The sequence below is a fragment of the Dreissena polymorpha genome, chromosome 3 (genome assembly GCF_020536995.1).
Source record: "Dreissena polymorpha isolate Duluth1 chromosome 3, UMN_Dpol_1.0, whole genome shotgun sequence".
Taxonomy (NCBI): domain Eukaryota; kingdom Metazoa; phylum Mollusca; class Bivalvia; order Myida; family Dreissenidae; genus Dreissena; species Dreissena polymorpha.
In genome coordinates, this window is record NC_068357.1 from 94,646,484 (window position 1) to 94,670,268 (window position 23,785).

General features: G+C 36.6%; 1 protein-coding gene across 1 annotated transcript; it reads right to left on the minus strand.

Moving 5' to 3' along the window:
• Positions 1 to 750: 750 nt before the first annotated feature.
• LOC127875365 (eukaryotic translation initiation factor 5-like) lies at positions 751 to 23,456 on the minus strand. The gene is made up of 11 exons (XM_052420398.1): positions 23,124 to 23,456; positions 20,442 to 20,688; positions 15,284 to 15,365; positions 13,657 to 13,829; positions 10,165 to 10,281; positions 9,441 to 9,623; positions 7,622 to 7,783; positions 6,840 to 7,001; positions 6,460 to 6,627; positions 3,103 to 3,222; positions 751 to 1,762 (listed from the first exon to the last, which is right to left on the minus strand). The coding sequence occupies exons 2-11, from the start codon at positions 20,514 to 20,516 to the stop codon at positions 1,610 to 1,612; spliced, it is 1,395 nt and encodes a 464-aa protein (XP_052276358.1). The 5' UTR covers positions 20,517 to 20,688; positions 23,124 to 23,456; the 3' UTR covers positions 751 to 1,609.
• Between the last annotated feature and the right edge of the window lie 329 nt (positions 23,457 to 23,785).

Genomic DNA, 23,785 nt, shown 5'->3' on the forward strand with positions numbered 1-23,785 from the left:
TTAACCAAAATTGTCAATTTTCTAAGTATAAAAAGGGCACATAATTCTGTCAAAATGCATGCCAGAGTTATCTAACTTTGCCTGCCCAGTCCCCTCATGATAGTAAGTAAGTGTACCAAGTTTGAATGCAATAGCATTGATACTTACTGAGAAAAGTGGAACTAAACGCAAAACTTAACCAAAATTTTCAATTTTTTAAGTATAAAAAGGGCACATAATTCTGTCAAAATGCACGCCAGAGTTATCTAACTTTGCCTGCTTAGTCCCCTCATGATAGTAAGTAAGTGTACCAAGTTTGAATGCAATAGCATTGATACTTTCTGAGAAAAGTGGACCTAAACGCAAAACTTAACCGGACGCCGACGCCAACGCCAACGCCAACGCCGACGCCGACGCCAAGGTGATGACAATAGCTCATAATTTTTTTTCAAAAAATAGATGAGCTAAAAATAAAAATCACAAAAATATAACACAAGCAAAAAGTAATACAATGTCATATATAAATAACAATGTCTGAAAATAAAAATGATTGACTTTGATTAAAGAACGAAGAGTCTATGTTTAGTTTATATACCTGTTCCATAAATCCACAAAAACCTCTATTATAAACAAAGCTTACTTTTGTGAAGCATGCATTAAAAATCTTCTGATCAAATTAAGAACAGATGTAATGATTACACTATTTGTGTAGAAAGTACAACCAATTTCAATTTTAAGTTTTTAGGATCAAACATATTCTGAAATCATATATCAAAAATAAGCATTTATATACACATGCAAATTACACTGAAGGTACATCCAATAACCAAAACAAGAGCTACATCTGTAACATACCAACATTGTATTTCTACCACAATTATCAATGCCAACGTGTTTCCTGTGAAGAAAATGTACATAAAACCATTGAACAACTCCAATACACCTTAACCATAAAGATGACAAACAAATAACCCAAAAGGACCAATAATGAACATGGTAATATTCAATCTAGGAAAAAGCATATCATTTTTGAATTTAAGTGTACACTTGTTATACAATATAATTAACTGATGAACAGAACTGATTAGTGAACATTAAAAACAGCATTTACAAAAGTGTTATCAGTCAGAACACATAGGCTCTATATTCAAACCCAGTCCAAATAAACAAATACTCGCAGTTAAAAGATGTAAATGTCAAAGAAATCTGTGAAGTATATTAATGATTTGATAAATAATATGGCAAAAGCATCCAGAGATGCACTTAAGGCATCACACTTACGTAGCTTAGGACCTTTAAAGCATGAAATGAAGACTAAAATAGTCGCTAGTAACCAAACTAAGAAAAGAAGTCCTTGTTTTTGTAAATTCAATACACAAGAATGCTGTTGATGTACAATGTATCCAACATAATTGACATTTTGTAACATGCATCACACAATATGACAATGGCAATTCTTGACAAAAATGAAAAGATTGACATAACAGCTCAATAAATTGCATCGAGAAGAATTAAAGAAGAAACAGTATATGAAACTTAAGAACAAAGAAATACAGAGCAAAGTGAACACATCTTGTTCTCTTTTTGTCCGGTCCAATTACAAAGACAAAGCAAACATTCGCGGGAAAAGTTATATGGCATCGATATCGATCTCTTCTTCGTCGTCCTCCTCTTTATCATTAGCAGGGGCGCTAGCAACCACAGGCTTGTTGTTGTTGCTAGGCGATGGTGACTTCTTCTCAACAGTCTGGGCACCCGGCTTTCCGGTAGGGGAAAAGGCAACCTGTTCAGATAACAACACTTGTATGGCATTTTGTTACTTCACAGATAAAAACATATCTCGACCCTCATAATATTCAAAGCTATGAACTTACTTAACTTTCAAGTAATTAAATGATCTAGCTTATTATTATACTCCTCAGTTCACCAAAATGTGTAACAACTTTTTTGATTAAACCTTGACAATTATGGACATCCAACACTTTTTAAGTGCAATCTTAAAATATGTAAACATTCACATATTCAGGAACACAGTTTCTTTTTTTAATCTTTAGAGGTAATAACATAATTGCCTATAGAAGAAATATAAACATGTAAGAAATTTCGATATGTACTTTGAAGTAAAGACAAGTAATAAGAAATAAATAATACAATATTATGAGTCACCCGTCTGAAAGGATCTCAATCTTTTGTTACTTAGATGAAGTAGTTATATTTTTAGACAAGAGATGTGTTCGTCAGAAACACAATGCCCCCTATTGCGCCGCTTTGAAATAATTTTTTTTTTTACCTTGAAGGATGACCTTGAACTTCCACCACTCAAAGTGTGCAGCTTTATGAAAACGCCGCTTTGAATTTTTTTTTTTTTACCTTTGACCTTGAAGGATGACCTTGACCTTCCACCACTTCATGAGATACACATGCATGCCAAATATCAAGTTGCTATCTTCAATATTGAAAAAGTTATGGCCAATGTTAGTTTTCTGACGGACAGATGCCATATATTTGAAATTTGACCTTGAAGGATGACCTTGACCTTCATCTTTCACCACTCAAAATGTTCAGCTGTATGATATACACATGCATGCCAAATATCAAGTTGCTATCTTCAATAGTGAAAAAGTTATGGCCAATATTAAAGTTTTTGGACGGACGGACAGACGCCATATATTAGACATTCGACCTTAAAGGATGACCTTGACCATCACCTTTCACCACTCAAAATGTGCAGCTCGGTGAGATGCACATGCATGCCAAATATCAAGTTGCTATCTTCAATATTGAAAAAGTTGTGGCCATTAAAGTTTTCGGACGGACGGACAGACTGACACACAGTTTAACTTCTATATGCCACCCTACCGGGAGCATAAAAATAAGATTTTATCAAGTCAGGGTGTTGGATTAATTTAAGCAAAAAAGGATGCAATTGTCAGCACAAATATATAGAATTCTTCATATTATGATTGAAACCATCAATTAACGACTCCAACATTACTCCATTTCTTGAAAATACTTAAGTAGGTATTACAGGATTAGCCTTTACTCCCTTTTTTCATATTGCAGATTGTTCAAACTTGAACAGTGATTGAAAATATCACATGATAAAATGCCTGCCCGCCATACCTCAACCTCGTCATCGTCAGAGCTCTCCTCCTCCTCAGCCTCCTGCAGCCACTTGATGAATGGAGCAGCCTTGTCATGGATCTCCTGTGAGATCGCCTTAGATACGTACTTCTTGGACACCTGAAAGGTTAGCACAGGGTTGAGATTGCTTTGAGTAATTTGCCATTTTAACCGTTTTTCAGCTATTTAACGGCATTTATACTTCATTTCATCAAATACTTAGCCACTTAAACAGTATCTTAGGCATTAATATACTTCAAGTAAGTTTTCAACACCATAAAATAACCTTTATGCATTAATTTATTTAGTCCCCTACCGGTTTCACCGATTTTTTATCACATGCTATACCCTATTTCCAATGTAATACAACCATTACATATTTTTTTAAGCGTTTTCATTGGCTTAGTTTTCGTTTATTGACCAATCGCATTTTGTTATTTTGCTTTGTAAAAGCCGAGGCGTTCCAAATGACGTCAGGAAATGTAAACAATATTCGAGATTTATCATTATGTTTGCGTAAATATTCATTTAATTTGCTCATTTAAAAGCATGTAATAAAAAAGATCTGACACTCGTTGTCATATCATACCATATTTTATAACATGACCTACGATCCAGGAGTGAAATAACGTAATGCTCAATTTTGTTTATTACACGGGTGTTATTGCACTAGTTATATAACTGTGAAATGACGTCATTTTTGTGACGAAATGACGTCATTATCCCAGCGAATTTCTTCAGTTAAACTCTTTTACAATGTGAATAAAAGCTGCGCCATGAGCGCATGATACGCCCGTCGTTCGCCAATGAAGTAGTAAGGTAATAAATAACCCTTTGAATCATTTTTTTACTTCAGTTTATTTGTATTTGAATACATGGTTTATTTTATAAGTACATGAGCATGGAAATCACGAAATTTTGACGAACAAAGTCCCATAACTCTGGAACGACAATTCAGAATTCCGTCAAAAACGAAAGGGGATCAGGGTTTATCAATATTAAGATTGTGTTGAAATTTGAAAAAAATCCATCGAAGGATATTTGAGCTACAGTAGGACATTCAATGAAATCACGAAATTTTGACGAACAAAGTCCCATAACTCTGGAACGACAATTCAGAATTCCGTCAAAAACGAAAGGGGATCAGGGTTTATCAATATTAAGATTGTGTTAAAATTTGAAGAAAATCTGTCAAAGGATATTTGACGTAGCGTACGACATTAACAGACGGACGGACGGACGGACGGACGGACAGACGGACGCGGGGTATACCATAATACGTCCCGTCATAGACGGGCGTATAATAAAAAGGTGAAAAGAGCATAAAATAAAGAGAAAATGTGTTGGTCATGTTATAAATAGAATCATAGATTCGTGGTCATTTTGTATTGAATTTATTAAACTCGTCATGTAAATAAAGATAAAAACTCGGCAAGCCTCGTTTTTATCTTTATTTAGATGACTCGTTTAATAAATTCAATACAAAACGACAACTCATGCAAGATCCTATATTTATTAAACTCGTCCAGGAAATTCGTTAGTAAGCTTGCCAAAGGCTCGCTTACTAACAAAATTCCTGAACTCGTTGAATAAAATATGGTATGATATGACAACTCGTGCCAGATCCTATATGTATCAGTCCGTCACACTTTTCTGGATCCTGCGATTACTCTAAAAGTTCTTAATATTTTTTCATGAAACTTGGAATATGGATAGATGGCAATATGGACATTATGCACGTCATTTCATTTTGTTCCTACGTCAAAAATTGTGCTTGCTATGGCAACAAATAAACTAGAAATACTGCTGAAAATGGTGTTTTTTTTCTGGATCCTGCGATAACTCTAAAATTTCTTAATATTTTTGTCATGAAACTTCAGATATGGATAGATGGCAATATGGACATTATGCACATCATTTCATTTTGTTCCTACGTCAAAAATTGTGGTTGCTATGGCAACAAATAGACTAGAAATACTGCTGAAAATGGTGTTTTTTTCTGAATCCTGCGATAACTCTAAAAGTTCTTAATATTTTTTCATGAAACTTGGAATATGGATAGCTGGCAATATGGACATTATGCATGTTGTTTTAATTTTGTTCCTACGTCAAAAATTCTGGTTGCTATGGCAACAAATAGACTAGAAATACTGCTGAAAATGGTGTTTTTTTCTGGATCCTGCAATAACTTTAAAAGTTCTGAATATTTTTTCATGAAACTTGAAACATGGATAGATGGCAATATAGACATTGTGCACGTCATTTCATTTTTTTCCTGCGTCAAAATTTCTGGTTGCTATTATGGCAACAAATAGACGAGAAATACTGCTGAAAATGGTGTTTTTTTCTGGATCCTGCGATAACTTTAAAAGTTCTTAATATTTTTTCATGAAACTTGAAGCATGGATAGATGGCAATATGGACATTATGCACGTCATTTAATTTTGTTCCTACGTCAAAAATTCTGGTTGCTATGGCAACAAATAGACTACAAATAATGCTGAACTTTAAAAGTTCTTAATATTTTTTCATGAAACTTGGAACATGGATAGAAGGCACTATGGACATTATGCACGTCATTTCATTTTGCTACTACGTCTAAAATTATGGTTGCTATGGCAACAAATAGACTAGAAATACTGCTGAAAATGGTGTTTTTCTGGATCCTGCAATAACTTTTAAAGTTCTTAATATTTTTTCATGAAACTTGGAACATGGATAGATGGCAATATGGACATTATGCACGTCATTTCATTTTGTTCCTACGTCAAAAATTCTGGTTGCTATGGCAACAAATAAAAAAAATATTCTGACAATGGTGGAATTTCTGACAATAGTGGAGCCGGTAGGGGACTTTTATTGCTTGGCAATAGTCTTGTTAAATGGTAATTGCGATGAATATATTAGCCTCCATGATGAAATGTAGATAATAAGATCAAAGCATGTTGCACTCTTTATTTAATTTCATGGTTTCATTAAGCTCGTGAAACACGTGAATCAACAAAACCAAATACAGAATCAAGAATAAATATAAGCGTGTTATTTTATGATTTTAAGAGTTCACCAAACAATTCTTAGACTTAACTCTAAGAATAAAGGATAGTCTTTTAATTAGAATATTCAAGAATTGCTTTATTAACTAGTCAAACTTGGATTTAATTGCATCCATCCACACAATTCTTCAAGAACAAAAGTTTGTTTATGACATAATTCTCCAAAGGAACCCTGTATATATTCTAACGCTGAACATATTTTTTTAAGTCTATTCTTTATTCCCAAGTCTAAGAATGGGTTGGTGAAAACGGCACCAGGTCAATGATAGCAACTATATCACTTCTGAGTCCAGGTACAACAAACCTTCTTTGCCCACTCCAGTATGACCTCCTCCTCCACAATGTCTGTGTCGTAGAGCTCCTTGAAGATATGGGGCACCCTGGGTATGAGTGTGTCATGGTACACATTACCCACCAGCTGCTCCACGCCACCCAGCAGGTACTTCTGGGCCTTCTGGTTGTTGTGGCAGAACTAGGGGAGGTCAAGTTTAAAACAATTTATTTAAGCACTATTGCATCAAAAGTCTTAGGCTTATTAAATCGCTCTTGAGTCTCCTAAAATTGTAAAAAAAAATCAAGCTTTTTGTTGGTTCTAACATTTTTACATGTTCTCAAGAATTTTCTTCAGAAACTACTGTGTGTTCCCTGTAATCAGTTAAGCAGCTAAATTCCATGCTAGCATACCCTGAGAAGGAGTTTCCTGTGTTGCTTGATCTGAGCCAGGATCTTCTCATCCATGAGCAGTTCGACCAGCACCAGGGCAGCCTTGTCCTTCACCTCCAGCCGTTCAGCCTCCATCAACACCTCCTGGTCAGCCCCAGACAGGCTCTTGTTGTTGATCTTGTTCTGAAAATTACAATTGAGTCGCTCTTTGGGAAAATGTGGCTTAATGCATTGGCTAAAAGTCGTCCCAGATTAGCCTGTGCAGGTTATCAGGGATGGCACTTTCTGCATAAACTGAATTTTCGCTAAGAAGGGACTTCCTTCAAACGAAAAATACCATAAAGTTGGAATGTATCATCCCTGATAAGCCTGCGCCAACTGCGCAGACCAATCTTGGATGACAATTTACATACATGAATTCAACCTATTTTCTCCAGAGTTCGGATCAAATACATAAAAAAAGTATGTTTTTTTTAGATATGTTATCAACTAGCTGAGAAGAGTACCTGGGCTCCAATCTAGAATTTAATCATAAAGGGGTCTTATATTTTTGACATAAATTATGACTGTAATCTTTTAAGTATTTATCTAGTTCTGGCTACACAGTATTATTAAAGCTAACATTTGTAAGCTTTTTCTTTAACTTACCCTCTTGACCTAGCATTTGACCCCCACATGACCCTGAACACTGCACATGTGGCTCGCATAGACCAAGTTTAAGAAGAGGTCCATCTTACTTCAGAGTTACTTCAGAGTTTCTCAATGTAAAATTATTGTTTGGAGCCATGGAATACGAGTCTTACCTTGACGTAGGTGTAGAAAAGGTCCATCCTCTCATTGGCAGTCTTCTCCAGGTCCTCAGACATGGCCATGGTCTTGGCAGCCTCTGTGAGCTCCTGCATTCTCTTCTTCACCGCCTCATCACTCACGTCCTCCCCCCAGTCATCATCACTGTCATAAACAGCCTGCAGGAGAACATATCAGTTACATTCCTAGATTATTTTTTTTGGAGTATTTTATAATATACACCTTTGTTCTTTATATTTAAGCTTTTTAAAAAATGATTTTTGGCCATATTAAGGCCCCATAATAGCTGTAATTAGACCCTCTTACACTTTCCCTTAGCACGCTAAGCTTATCATAGTGCTAAGTGGTAAAACAGTATTTAGAGCACATGCTTATGCCATTAACTGATAATTGCCTTGTTTCAAAAGGAGAAATTATAACATTATTTTATCCCATAGTGTTTTTTTTAAATTCAAAATCAGGTCCAGTAATCGGCTCCATTCCCAATGGAAAAGAGTATATATTTTTCCCTAATGGGAGCTAAAAATTCCTAACGGAAGATTTCAAAAAATAAATAATATATCAATATTTTGTTTATCTCCATCCATATAAGTTCAACCTTAGTAAATTTTGAAGCATTTTTTAGCAAAACAACACTAATTCCCAATTTTAGACAAAATGCCGCAAATTGTCCTAGTCCAAAGGGACCCGGCCCGATTCCCAAAATGGTGAGAAAAACAAGAGATGTGTTTGTCAGAAACACAATGCCCCCTAATGCGCCGCTTTTTTATTGACCTTAGACCTTGAAGGATGACCTTGACCTTTCACCACTCAAAATGTGCAGCTCCATGAGATACACATACATGCCAAATATGACGTTGCTATGTTCAATATTTAAAAAGTTATTGCAACACTTTACTATACATAAAAGTTTTGGGACAGAATTTTTTTGACCTTTGACCTTGAAGAATGACCTTGACCTTTCACCACTCAAAATGTGCAGCTCCATGAGATACACATGCATGCCAAATATCAAGTTGCTATGTTCAATATCTCAAAAGTTATTGCAAAACTTTACTGTACAGTAAAGTTTTGGGACAGAATGACAGACAGAAAGACAGACAGGCCAAAAACAATATACCCCCGATCTATCGATCCGGGGGCATAAAGAACACTGCCATATAAAGTTCTTGGCAAGGACATTGCTTAAACAAAAACAACTAATTGAGCTAGCTGTACCCAGCCCAAAATATGACAATCTAGTACTTATAGAAAAACCAGCTTGTGGTGGAGATTCGGATTCATGCAAGGTGAAATGGTATTTGTAATGTGCATCACTTTATAGACCGGTAATCAAACTTTATCGTCTTCACATCAATTGTTTTCAACCACTATCCAAAAATTACTGAGAATTAATTGTTAAACAGCTGAAATTTCATTTAAAATTAATAAATCTAAATAAATATCTAAATTACTAATAGTCAAATTGTATTTCCCTATCCCCATGATGTTTTGAATTTTGAAAACCTTAAAACTGCCCAAGTCCTGAAATCACCACGAAACCATTCCAAGACGTTGGCCACCAAAAGTCAGCATTAAAAACCCTTTGTCCTGAAAGAGTGCTTACTCTGCCATTCACCAAATAAGCCAATGGCTATAAAATTAACAATTTGGCTATATATTCCCTTCATAAATACCAGTAAAATAACCAAATTAAGCAGAATTCTGCCAAAGCAAGTGAAATTAGCCTAAAGAAAAATTTTGAAAAAGGCAAAGCCCCATAAAAGCAACACTACCTATGGTAAGCAAACACCCCCACTCATGTGCAGAGCTCACCTCTGGAGCCATGATCTCGCCCCCGGACGCCCTCTGTGCAGCCATCTGCTCCTGGGAGTTCACCTCCGGGCTGGTGCGGTCATGCTCTCCGTCGCCGTTCACTTCCTCCCCTTTCTTCCCCTTCTTGCCTCCCTTCTTGTCTTTCTTAGATTGTACTTTGGAGGGGGTCGTGGTTGCAGGGTCCTGGGGAAAATGATTTGTTTCATACTTACTTAGACTATTATTCAAAGTTTAAATAATGATTGCTGATTTTTTTTTAAAGTTATCATCTGGACAAACTCATTTAACTGCCTAAGTAATTCCTATATGTCTCCTTTAATATAATAATGTAAAATAAAAGGCCCTTATTATGACAAACTTCATTCTAGAGTTACCAAATTCGGCCTATGGGGTCATATTAATATGGAGAATACATGTTTTAAGTTAGAATGAAATCCTTCAAGCCATTCCTTTCTTACCAAAAAACTTAAATCTACCTACATAATGCATGTGTAAATTGTTTAATGTAAAATAGCCTTTTTCATTTTGACATATTTCCAACAAGATTTACAAAATGTGTTCATTTTTACAAAGGAAATTTCTGTTTCAAGTTTGAATGAAATCCAACGTTTCCAGAGAAATTTTGTTACCAAAACTTAAACCTAGCTCAGATGCCATGCCGGGGCAAACCAAGCTTAAAGAGGGATCAACACTGATGGACTACAAGCTTTCCAGCAGCACTCACCACATCCGGTGGATTCTTCAAGATGAATGTAGTCAGTTTGTGCCTCATGTCCAAATTGGCGCTGTGTCCACAGGCAATGCATCGAGCCTTAATGGACTGGGCCTTCTGGGAAACACTCTGCAAACACGCAAACAACGTGAAACAGGGCAGGCAATCCATCCAGCCTTGATGGACTGGGCCTTCTGATAAACACTCTGCGAACACACAACAAACGTGAAACATGGCAGGTTACTGGCTAAGAATAAGTGTTGCTCATATTCTTAAATCCTAATGCCAGTGTTTGACTCTTTAAAAGGAGTCCATAAACTGTCAAATTGTGTACATGAAGAACATCCAAGCATCACATCTTACTGGTATCAAAAATATATAAGTTTTTTTGCGAGTATTAATGAAGAAAGTATTCAAAATGATCAGAATTTCATGATTTTTCAAACGTTGGCTGATGTAACTTTTTAAAGTTAATGACAGAAAATTCCTGGAAACTTACTCTTATCTGGTCATGCAAGTAATAAATGTAAATAATCTTTGGTCTTTGATAATTATTATTTTGGCCAGTTAAAACAGTCCTGTTACCGTTTTGGGCCTTATAATCTGGAGTTATGTTAAGCAGCACTGATGTCTCATTATAACAGCTAATGCTATACATATACACAGGAATGCTCAGTATGGTATGAAGCGGAAAGCTCCAGACAAGCTGTTGCAGATTACCAATCCCACGTCTGTCACAATGTCAACACCAGGTGTCCAGAGGCAAGAATGTCGTGAATAAGGAGGAAAATTACTACTTTCAATACACTATTATATAGTATATGCTACACTTTAAAATGCCCAAGGGTATATAACAATTACAAGCCTGTCATGATGGCCTCAAATTATGTTTCATCACTTCCATAATGGTTTCAAAATTACTTAAATATTGCATTTCACAAGTTAGTAAACATATTGTACATCTGATAGCAAAATAAAAATACACAACAGTGAGTTTATTTAATGTTTTTCATGGCTTTGCTTAAGCAGTATAGTAAATATTTCAAATTATTTTCATTCAATGTTGCAATGTCGTCAATTTCTTTAATATTTTTAAAACAACTGGGCAACCCATCGGAAAGACAAACAAAATCTAACTGGAAATTAAAGACAGATAACTTTTTTAATTAACCGGACCTTACCAGATTAAACCAGACCTTGTTCTTCTTCAACAAACAATAGAAAATACCTTTGGTAGAGTTTACTTTTAATATTATGATGTTCACAATGTCTAACAATTCTGAATAAATAAATAACAACTTATTTGAAACCAGTTATATGAAACCATATGGCAGTTAAAAGTGAAGAAAGCTTTGTGATTTTTATACATTACAAGTCATTTTTAAGGGCTATATAAAACATCAGTACTCTCAAAGGGGGAAATCTCGTGACGATCAAGATGGTGATGTTTGTGCCAGAACAGTTATTTTTTGCCAATTATTCCGTTTTATTACTTGTGTTTATTTTGTGTTATATGCCTCTCAGTTTCAAGCCATATCAGTAAGAAAGTGATATGCGTTTATTTCGTTTATATATTTGCTTTCTCTCTCCACTTTACTTGCCATGAATTTTCTAAGCGGGCTGTAATTTTGTGATTCCGCTAAGAATTTTTTTTTTTGTTTTTTAACCGGTACAAAATTCCATTTCAACCACTCAAAAGTTCCTATATCATTTAACATGTGAAATATTTTATTGGTTCTAAGAATCGCGCTCTGAGTTTGTTACGTCATCAGCAAAGATGGCTGGTTTGACTGGTTGGTAAAAGCCGTTTTATTTTTAAGTTAAATAATCTATCAAAGAAAAACTAGAGCTTTGTCACAGACATGATGAATACCCCCACATGCTGCATTGACACAGAATATTTTGCATGTTGTCTTCACAAAAAAACAGCAGACACCATGCTCAATGTTTAAAACGCACAAAGTGTCCCTGTGACCTAGTTTTTGCCCCGGCATGGCCCATGTTCAACTTCTGACCAAGTTTGGTGAAGCTCTGATGAAAATTACTTTAATTAGAAAGCAGACACCATGCTCAGTGTTTAAAACGCACTAAGTGACCTAGTTTTCGACCTGGCATGACCCATATTCGAACTTGGCCTAGACATCATCTAGACACAACATCTGACCAAGTTTGTTGAAGATCGGATGAAAACAACTTGAAACAGAGAGCGGACACTTAATACGGACGGACAGACAAGCTCACTCTTATACACCCCCCTAAACTTCGTTTTTGGGGGTATAATAAACATAAACCAGTCCATTTTTTTTTTACATATTCATAATTTTGTGTTCATTTTTACTCACAGTTTTAGATATTGTTGTTTTTTGTCGTACACAAGGTCTGACAGTTTCAGAAATATTATCGGACGTCTTTCGCATGGGTTGCACTAGATAGAGGGAAATTGTTAGCGCTAATGGTTGTAAGAAGTTAGAAATTACAATAATTGGGTCATAAAAACTTAGTAGACTACACTAAGAAAAGTCCCTTATTGCAATTTCACCAACATGAAATATACAAGAAGAACAAGATGTGTTTGTGAAACACAATGTCCCCCTATATGACGTTTGACCTTGGAGGATGACCTTGACCTTGTGAAGGATGACCTTGACCTTCACCACTCAAAATGTGCAGCTCCATGAGATACACATGCATGCCAAATATCAAGTTGCTATCTTCAATATTGCAAAAGTATTCATAAAATAAGCGATTTAGGCCACATATATTTGACCTCTGACCTTGAAGGATGACCTTAACCTTGACCTTTCACCACTCAAAATGTGCAGCTCCATGTGATGCACATGCATGCCAAATATCAAGTTACTATCTTCAATATTGCAAAAGTATTTATAAAATAAGCGATTTGGGCCACATATATTTGACCTCTGACCTTGAAGGATGACCTTGACCTTGACCTTTCACCACTCAAAATGTGCAGCTCCATAAGATACACATGCATGCCAAATATCAAGTTGCTATCTTCAATATTGCCAAAGTATTTATAAAATGAGCGATTTTGGCCACATATATTTGACCTCTGACCTTGAAAGATGACCTTGACCTTTCACCACTCAAAATGTGCAGCTTCATGAGGTACACATGCACGCCAATTATGAACTTGCTATCTTCAATAAAGCAAAAGTTATTGCAAAATGTTAAAGTTGGCCCAAACAAACCAACAGACCAACAGACAGGGCAAAAACAAGTAAACAAAAAGTAACTTCAACCCTTTCCCACTAAGTAGCATAAAGAAAAAGGCTGTATGCAACCGGAATAAAACCAGAACAGCCTGCCAGTAACTCTTAGAGTTCAGGTTTCATGCTGTTTGCTGCTCATCAGTATCTTAGGGTTGAAAATTAGGTTATTAAAACTTGCATTTATTAAAGCCTCTATTAAATTTGATTTCTTAGTGACTGCAAATGAGTAAAAACGCACTCTGAGCTGCAGAGGGTTAAAAAACTGTCTTACCAGAATTGTTTCCGGGTTGCAGCATTCTGCACAAAGAACGAAGCGTTTGATGAAGGCATCCAAAAGACCCTGAAGCTTGTTGGCATCGTGGGATCCATTGACGATGTAGCGGTCGTTCTTTGCATCAAACTGGGTTTGGGCACCAAGTTCACAGCCAAAATATTTGGTTGGATCTACAAACAGATCTGAACATTTGATTTGAAGTTGATAACAAGGGTATGGCACAATATTAAAAATCGGTAAAAATGACTTGTAAATGAAACAAGGGCTGTTTGTAAAACATGCATGCCCCCCATATGGGCTGTCAGTTGTAGTGGCAGCCATTGTGTGAATACGTTTTTTGTCACTGTGACCTTAGTACATGTATATATAATTATTTCCAAACCAGTTTTCGCGCACAGAAAAACAAAAAACTGGTTGGCTCAAAGAAATTTTGGGACAGCGCTAGCCCTGGTAGATAGACCCCACGACACCAGTACATAATATAATCTGCAAATGTGGTCCTAAACTGCATCCAAGAACGAGTCACAGTGACCTTGACCTTTGACCTAGTGACCTCAAAATCAATAGGGGTCATCTGCCAGTCATGATCAATGTACCTATGAAGTTTCATGATCCTAGGCGAAAGCGTTCTTGAGTTATCATCCGGAAACCATCTGGTGGACGGACCGACCGACATGTGCAAAACAATATACCCCCTCTTCTTTGAAGGGGGGCATAATAATATTTTTAAAGGCAAGGTCAAGGATCAAAATATAATAGACAGTGGGGGTGTGGAGATTTGCCAACGAAGACTTTCCATTTTTGATTATGAACCTCCATTATAATTTTTGGAAACATTTTATTAACTGCAGGGCATAGTCTCACTCAGGGGGAAGGGGCTTAGCATTTCCAAGTAAGAATTTTATAATATTGTCAATTTACAAAATAAATAAAAGATGGTTGTTTGTTAAAGAGTTGTTTTATCAATATTGAATAACTTTAAAATTTTGTTGTTTTTTAGGGGATTTGTTTTTATGCCTGTAAAATACTTTTAGTGGGAGAATGTGGCAAAATGTTCACACACAAAAAACACACAAGGGAACAATCTTTAAAATGCTAAGACAAGTTTCCGTTCAACTGCTATGATTTTGAAAAATTCAGTTTTAAAAAAGGATGACTGCAAAAATTTGCAGCCATATTAAATTAATAGTTAATTTGGTTTGTCTTTTATGGTCATATTACTTGGGGCACTTATGAAAAATGTACACCAATTAAGACTTTGGTTGTTATTAATTGTGTCATGTTTTCATACACTCTGCTATTTTTTACTGCAAGTTTTGTAACTTTGCGAAACTGACTGGATGTTGTCACAGCCAATAAAAACAATTGTTCCAGTTACTCTATCGATTGCTGTAAAATTGAATTTATTTGGAACATTTATTTACTCTTGAGGACTCAATTGTTAAAATCAGATGGGGATAAATTAGATTGGGATAAATTGATTAGTGTATGTGCCAAGAGAACAAAGCGGCATACACAGCAGATCACTTGCGTACAGTTTGTTTAGTAATAGTTAATACAATTTCAAAATTATTCACATTTAAGTTTTGTTGATAGTCCTTGAAAATCAGAAAGCACAACTTACAAGTAGGCGGTCTTTGCAAAGCCTTGGCCACATCTGACATATTCACAATCACAGTTTTGATGCCATTGCCTTTTCCCTCAACCTAAAATATAACCGAGAGGACATTTGTTACACAATAGGAATTTGAGGATCATGAAAAACTCAATCAAAGACATCAGAAATTTTACTAAAACAAGACCAACCCATTCAGCCTCAATTAAAATGAGCATCACACACTACAAAATTATTACGCATATAAGAAATCTAGAATGACGTGCTAAGATTGTAGGACAAACGGCACCCGGACAATCGGCACCCAGTGTTTTTTTGCATACTCGGACAGTCGGCACCCTGTGAATTTATCGACCCGGACAATCGGCACCCGATTTAATTGTAAACCCGGTCAAAAGGCACCCTATTTAAAGTCCCCGGTCATAGCTTTTGTATATGGACAGTAACAGAATCGTAAGAAATTGTGTTTTTATTGAGGATATCACTGAAAATCCGGTTGAAATCGGTTGAAAACCAACAATTTAGAGATTGTTATTTTGGGGTCGACTACGGTCAAGTACAAAAACATCAATATAAATAATGCCTGACGGACATTGTGATAAAAAGTACCATCTCCGTGTATTGTGGTGTTTTCAAATTATATATTGTATACATGTACATATATTGTGTTTGGGTAATGGTGAGGTTGAACGGCCACGCTTGAAGTAATACACCCAGCGATTTTCCTTGTCCAATTGGGAAAAGTACCCGTACCGGTCCAATTGGGAAAAATTGAGTAATGAAAACCTCAAAATTGGGAAAAATCGAGTCGTGAAATCCTTAAATTGGGAAAATCGCGTCGTGAAGTTTGGGTCTTATTGAATACATCATACAGTTCAAACTTAATTGAACATACCCATTAAAATAATCATTTGCAGGCATGCCTTAATGACCATTAAGTAATAAAGTTGATATAAATAACAAAATATAATAAAGAATACACAAAATCAATTACTAGTTGTTTTAATCTCTTATAAAGCAATGTCTCTCTCTTTCATTTTTTGAAAAATTTCAACAATCTTTGATGTTTGATCATCACTCAGTTGCTGGCATCCTTCTCTGCACAGCATCATTAGAGCTGTCAATGTGTCCTGTGATAGACGGTTCCGATTGGTCGTGCAAAGATTGTTCATTAGACTGAACAACCTTTCCACAGAGGCAGTGCTGGAGGGCATATCAAACTACGATAAGGTTTCAAACCGACGTAAAACAGTACGCTGGCTGCCTGACATAAGAACCGGAAACAGTAACGACTCTATTGATTGAACGCGCTGAATGATAAAACCCGAAATTAATCGAGTGCGTGGTTACACACAGCTATACGATTTTCTTTGTTCGCTCGCCGAAAGTTGGGTTTTGTTACGAAACTTTCGATCGTTTTGAGAAAAAATTTGGACCCCGATTGGGATTTTTTCAGATGCTGATTGGGATTTTGGGAATTTTCGCTCGATTGGGAAAGTACCGTTTACCGGTACTTTATAAAGAAGGAGGAAAATCGCTGACACCGGATGCGTCGGTTTTAATTTTAAATAGATTCACGCTTGTTATTGATTAAAACAAGCGAGGACGGTTATACTTTCGTTAACAAAATTTGCAAATACGGAATAAAAATTGTTGAAACGAAACGTATTTGTAAATTGTGACGACAAATAGCGGTAATTACGGGGATAATTAGTTGATTAAATAATTATTTCATCAAGCAATGTTCAAGGCAATCTAATTGCAGAAAACAAACAGCATGAAAAACAAAACCAGCCGACAATATTCGCGGCGATTTTCAATAATGACGATTAAATAATAATTTGCGAAAAAGTAAATGAAGATCTAACAGTTACCTATAATTGGTAAAGCACGGGGAGATTAAAGAAATTTTCCGAAATTTATCACTTCTGTCGGACTCGGATTGAGAAAAACGCTCTAGGCCACGATGTCGCACAAGTGTATTGACGCATGTATGACAATACACAGGGTCGAGTGTGTACACAGTAATCTTGATACCGATTTTTCCTGCCTGATGGCCTGATTTGCACGCGTTTTGCACTATCTGGAAAACTTGTTTGTAGAAGAAAACTTTTGTTTATGTCGTCGGATAAAATAATCGCCATTTTTCCTTGTCAATTTTAAGAAATAATAGCCAGTTAATAAATTAATCGTCGTTGTCGTTAATGTCTGGCATCAGCGTGAGCACTGGTTGTTTATTTTTGGTGTTTTCACTTCAAATGCACTTATATTTGTTAATGGAGCATCAACATACTAACACAATATCGCTAAAAGAGAAAAATAATGCATTTAATGTCAACCGTACTTTCGTTTGACAACGGATCATTTTAATTTCCTGAAACGTTATCTATTCATACCACACACGAACACTAAATCCGATCTTAATAAAAAGACAGTTCCGCTCAGTAAAATATCGTATATAGTATATATTTTTTTTATAAACAACTGGTAACAAGATGAGTTGCAGATAATTAGTCAGTTTTAACTAACTCTTTTGACCTGTTTATTCTTTTCAGCTCAATTGTCTTTGATATTTATAAATTGTTTAGAGGTGTTATTAAACAAATTAGCAGATAGCGTCAATCAATCCACACTTATATAATGTCACTATTATTATCCCCACGCTTTTTGAAAAAAAGGTGGGGATATTGTGGTGATCTCCGCCGTCCGTCCGTCCGTCCGTCTGTCCGTCCTGGCCACTATCTCCTCCTACACTAAAAGCACTAGAACCTTGAAATTTACACACATGGTAGCTATGAGCATATGTGCGACCCTGCACTATTTGGAATTTTGATCTGACCCCTGGGTCAAAAGTTATAGGGGTTGGGGTGGGGCCGCGTCAGAAATTATCACTCATTTTTTTAGGTTATTTTACATTTACTTCTTTATTTCTACACCGATTCACTTCAAATTGATACTGGACCTCACCTATGACAATACGGTCAATCTCAACCATGCATGGCCCCATTCCCAACCCTGGGGCGCCCCGCCCACATAGGCCACACCCACCAAAAATTTCCATTTACTATAATTTTTTCATTTCTACACGGATTCACTTCAAATTGATACTGAACTTTTGTTATGACATTAGGGTCAATCTCAACTATGCATGGCCCCAATCCCAACCCTGGGGCCCCCCCCCCATATAGGCCACACCCACCAAAAAATTCCATTTACTATAATTTTTTCATTTCTACACGGATTCACTTCAAATTGATACTGAACTTCTCTTATGACATTAGGGTCAATCTCAACTATGCATGGCCCCATAACCAACCCTGGGGCCCCGCCCACATAGACCACACCCACCCAAAATTGCCTTTACTATAATTTCTTTATTTCTACACCGATTCACTTCAAATTGATATTGAACTTCTCTTATGACAATACAGTCAATCTCAACTATGCATGGCCCCATTACCAACCCTGGGGCGCCCCGCCCACATAGACCACACCCACCCAAAATTGCCTTTTACTATAATTTCTTCATTTCTACACCGATTCACTTCAAATTGATACTGAACCTCTCTTATGACAATACGGTCAATCTCAACTATGCATGGCCCCATTACCAACCCTGGGGCGCCCTGCCCACATATGTCACACCCACCCAAAATTGCCTTTTACTATAACTTCTTCATTTCTACACCAATTCACTTCTAATTGATGATGAACTTCTCTTATGACAATACGGTCAATCTCAGCTATGCATGGCCCCATTACCAACCCTGGGGCACACCTAGGTCAAACATTCGGCGTGGGGATACGCGTCGGCCTCTGCCGCGCCATTTCTAGTTTATTGTGCTGTACCATTGTAAAATTTTTATGCAATACAAATTTGGACTTGGACTTGGTTTAATATCATAATTAGTTCAACAAGGTGCCGACGGGCTTTATCGATCGCATTGAATCGAGTGCCGTATGTCCGGGTATACAATTAAATCGGGTGCCGATTGTTCGGGTCGAAAAATTTACAGGGTGCCAACTGTCCGCGTATGCAAAAAAAACACTGGGTGCCGATTGTCCGGGTGCCGTTTGTCCGGATACCACGTGCTAACATTTATTGAATTTGGAATATTTAACTAATGACAAAAGTTGCTTCCAATAATGTTGTATAATTATATCTGAATATATTCTATTTAGTATTTAAACAACAGGGGTTTTTTTTAGAGAAAGGGGAAGACGCTGGACGCTGGGTGAAAGGGGAAAAAAGAGTGCGAAAGAGACATATTAGGGGAAAAAATAAAAACTGTTCATTTCAATGTCTATAACTCATCAAAAGAGGCTTGTCTCTGTCCTTTTTTGTTCTTAAACACATTTAACATGTATAAAAGTCAAAGTCCTTAATAAAGTTGCAGGTGTAGATCTAATAATGGGAAATGTTTTCAGCTATATTTCTGTACTGGGGCCGGGGGACGATGTCAATTTTGTGATTTCAATTTCATGACGAATGGCTTGACGATCTTGATCTTCTACAGTATTGGAAGGGAAAGGATCGGCAGCTGCCGATTGTCTACTTTCACTTTCACAATGTTCGATGTTGATTACCTCAGAATCCTGCTGGGTTATAATGGTTTTCGATGATTTTTTCTTAAAAAATGCCTCGATGCGTTCAGTATCTTCCGAGTCCGAATGTTTTTTTGTTTGTGTAAGAGTGCCAATTGTGAGACATTTTTTTCTGTTTTCACATTTATATCTTGGCTTGCATATAGCCCGGATGAAAATTCGACTGGTTTCCGGTAATTAATTGACGAAACACGCTTTTCGCGCAAGACCGGTATCCAGTCAAATAGTCACATGATTATTACGATTAGTTGCCCAGTTTACATGACGTAATTTAAGAGCTATATTTAGAATAACTGGGATTCCCAGATTGTTTGTGTTCGTCTGGAGAGAGAGAGAGAGCGAGGTCGTTGTACTTGGTGCAATTTGGATAATTGTCGAATGCCCAAAGGAAAAATAAACATTTCTTTGAGAGAAAATATTATATTTTGGTGAAAAATGATATTTTTGGTGGGGAAATTGTATTTTTAGGGGAAAAATTCTGGTAGGGGAAGACGCCGAATATCGGCGTCACTTTCTTAGTAAAAAAAAACCCTGAACAATAACAGAAAAACACAGTAGTTACCTTTGCTATGAGTTTAGGCATCTTGTACCTATAAAACTGGTCTGTAACCTCGCTGTTGATGTTGACTGAGGCCATGTTTGGGCTATAAGATTTTCACCTTCTTTGTGTCTGGTACAAATGTTGCAACTTCTTGGTAATAGATGGTAGTCACAAAAATCTATGTACTTCATATAATTTATTTTTGTGGATAAACCACAACTTTTACTTCTTTTCGACGAAATGGTGCTTGTTTGCCAGCGCAATGGCCCTGCAAAGTAAGACACAGACTTCAAATAAACATTGTTACATGAATTAGATAGTAAGGGATTTTGTGTCTGAAAGGTGCAGCCTGAGAAATTTTCCCACCATTTTGGGAATGGGGCTGGGACCCTTAGGATTGGGAAAAATCATGATGTTTTGACCACAATTGAGATATTTGTGCAGGGCTTTTTTCCTGTTTTTGTGAAGCGCCCCCCCCCCCCCCATTTTGTGAAAAAAAAGAGTCACAAACTGTTCAAAATCGTGAAAAGAAGTGTCACGAACTTCTTGAAATTGTGAAGAATTTAGTCGCGAATTTCCCAAAATTGTGAAAATCGGCCATTCTCACAGAAGGAAAAAAAGCCCTGATTGTGAGACAGTGTTATTGGATTTTTGCTTCAAATTTGAGAATAAGGGTTTTCTAAGGTGTAACTTGTATAACTGGATGGGAGATGAACTAAATGTTGAGATCCAAGTGTTGGGGGGGATTACTTTATTCTATTAGGAAAGGGGCCAATTACTGACCCATTCCAAATGGAAACTCATGCCAAACTGTCACAAGATACGCCCGTTCAAAGGTTTAAGACACCATGCTCAATCAATGCTTGAAATGAACTAAGTGACCTCGAAACCTAGTTATTGACCCGGCATGACCATATTTGAACTTGACTTAGATATCATTTAGATGTAACATCTGACTAAATTTGGTGAAGATCATATGAAAACTACTTCAATTAGAGAGCGGACACCATGCTAAATGCTTTAAATGCACTATGTGACCTCGTGACCTCTTTTTTGACCCGGCATGACCCATATTCGAACTTGACCTACATATCATCTAGACACAACTTCTGTTCAAATTAGGTGAAGATCAGATGAAAACTACTTCAATTAGAGAGCGAACACCATGCTAAATGCTTAAAATGCACTAAGTAACCTCATGACCTATTTTTTGACCCGGCATGACCCATATTTGAACTTGACCTACATATCATCTAGACACAACTTCTGACCAAATTTGGTGAAGATCGGGTGAAAACTACTTCAATTAGAGAGCGGACTGTTGTTGTTTTTGTATTTTATTGAGTGCACCGGGATTGTCTCCCATATGGCCATCGCCCACAGAAAGACGTGTTAGTTGGTTACGGGGGATAGTGCAAGATACAGGAGACACCCCGTTCCAGAGATGACCCTGGGTCTTTTAGTGCCCGGTGTATAGCACCTAGTACAATGCACCTCGGTTTAACATCTCATGCGAAAGACGAGTTAGAAGGTTAGGTGCAACGGGGGATCGAACCAGCGATCTCTGGATTGTGAAGCCAGTGTGTTACCACTTGACCACGGATCCGCTACGTTATAGAGAGCGGACACCATGCTTAATCCTTGAAATGCTCTAAGTGATCCCGTGACCTAGTTTTTGACCCGGCATGACCCATATTTAAACTTGACCTACATATTGTCTAGACACAACTTCTGACCAAGTTTGGTGAAGATCGGATGAAAACTATTTGAATTAGAGAGCAGACACTGCTGTGGACGCCACCCGCCAAGGGTGAAACTATAATACGTCCCGTTTTTAAAAACGGGCGTATAAAAAGTATACATTTTTTCAGAAATGGGACCTAAACATTCCCAATTGTACGTTTCCAATTTTTTTTTAGGATTTCAACATTTTGTTCATCTCCCATCCAGCCACAAGTTAAACCTTAGAAAAAATATTTCTAAAAACACTACTATTATCAATTTGAAGCATTTTTTTTTAGAAAAACAGCGACAACACTACTTTCCCAATTTCAGTCAAAACGCCGAAAACTTTCCCATATCATAGGGACCCGAATTTCAGCCCCCAAAACAGCCAAACAAGCCCTGAAGATTGGTTGTGAAATAATTTTTCAACAAATCAGAAAGTAGATCAAAAGTTTGATTAGTATTCTGCTAAATTTGATAATTGTCCCCAAAGTTATTTAGGCATTTTGATGATTTGTCTTATGCATTTTGTGTATGATGTTCCATATGGCAACAAGACCAGTTTCAAAGACACATTTGTGAGAAAATTTTGCAATAAAATTGCAATTTCGTTGCCTCAACAGAACATTGTCTGCATGCGGCTCAACTGAAAATGAAGACGTATCATTCATTGATTATTTGAGTTGGATAACATTTCTTTACAAAGTTGAAACATCACCCCACCCCAGGCTTATATAGAGGTTAAAAAGTTGCACATCAATTAAAATGTTCATTCTATTTAATAAGGAAACAAATTCAGTTTTTCGCGGGTACCGGTTTTTCGCCATGTAAGACAACGTTGCACGTGTTGCTAAAAACGTCCGTGATGAGTGACCTTGTCCTTTTAAACAGCAGGCTAAAAAGCCGCTACGGCACGATATTTTTCTGGAATAGATTTCCATTTCATTCTTTATAAAGTTTGATATCTAATCAACTCACCTTTCTCACTCAAACACTTCATATAAGACGTTAAGCCGCAGTAAGTAAACAATTGTATTGGTTGCCAATATGGCGCAATCTCCGTTCGTCAAACAAAAATGTCTTCTTTTTTCTGACACAATATTCGTCTTTAATATTGTGTCATTCAGAACAATATATCTGTAAATCAGATGCGATATAGATACTGAAATGTTCAGTATGTGAAAATAATCTCAAAACCAATAAAATATTGTCAAAATCGACAAACAGTGGTGACGACTGAAGTCACCAGCTTGCGCACTTTTTGGCTCGTTGCCTTATGACGAACTTCCGTCACTTCATAACGATTACACTACACTAATGTTAGCGGACGTCTGTCAATTTCCACGCAGAATTGTCGCTCCATGCTCTACAAATACAAATTGTATTTAAAGTCGGTTTGTACAAAACAAGTATAACATTGGCGATGTATCGCTATTGACCGACATAATATAACAACATACATTTAACAAATAGAGAATTGAACATTACATGAAATGTACATTATATAAACAAACAGTTTCATCATCGAGTTGAGACCAATTATAATAAATAAATAATTAAATTAACATGACTACATTAAACATGATTATTTTAACATGCTAAAACGAAAGAACTATGGCATGTGATACAATTATAATATT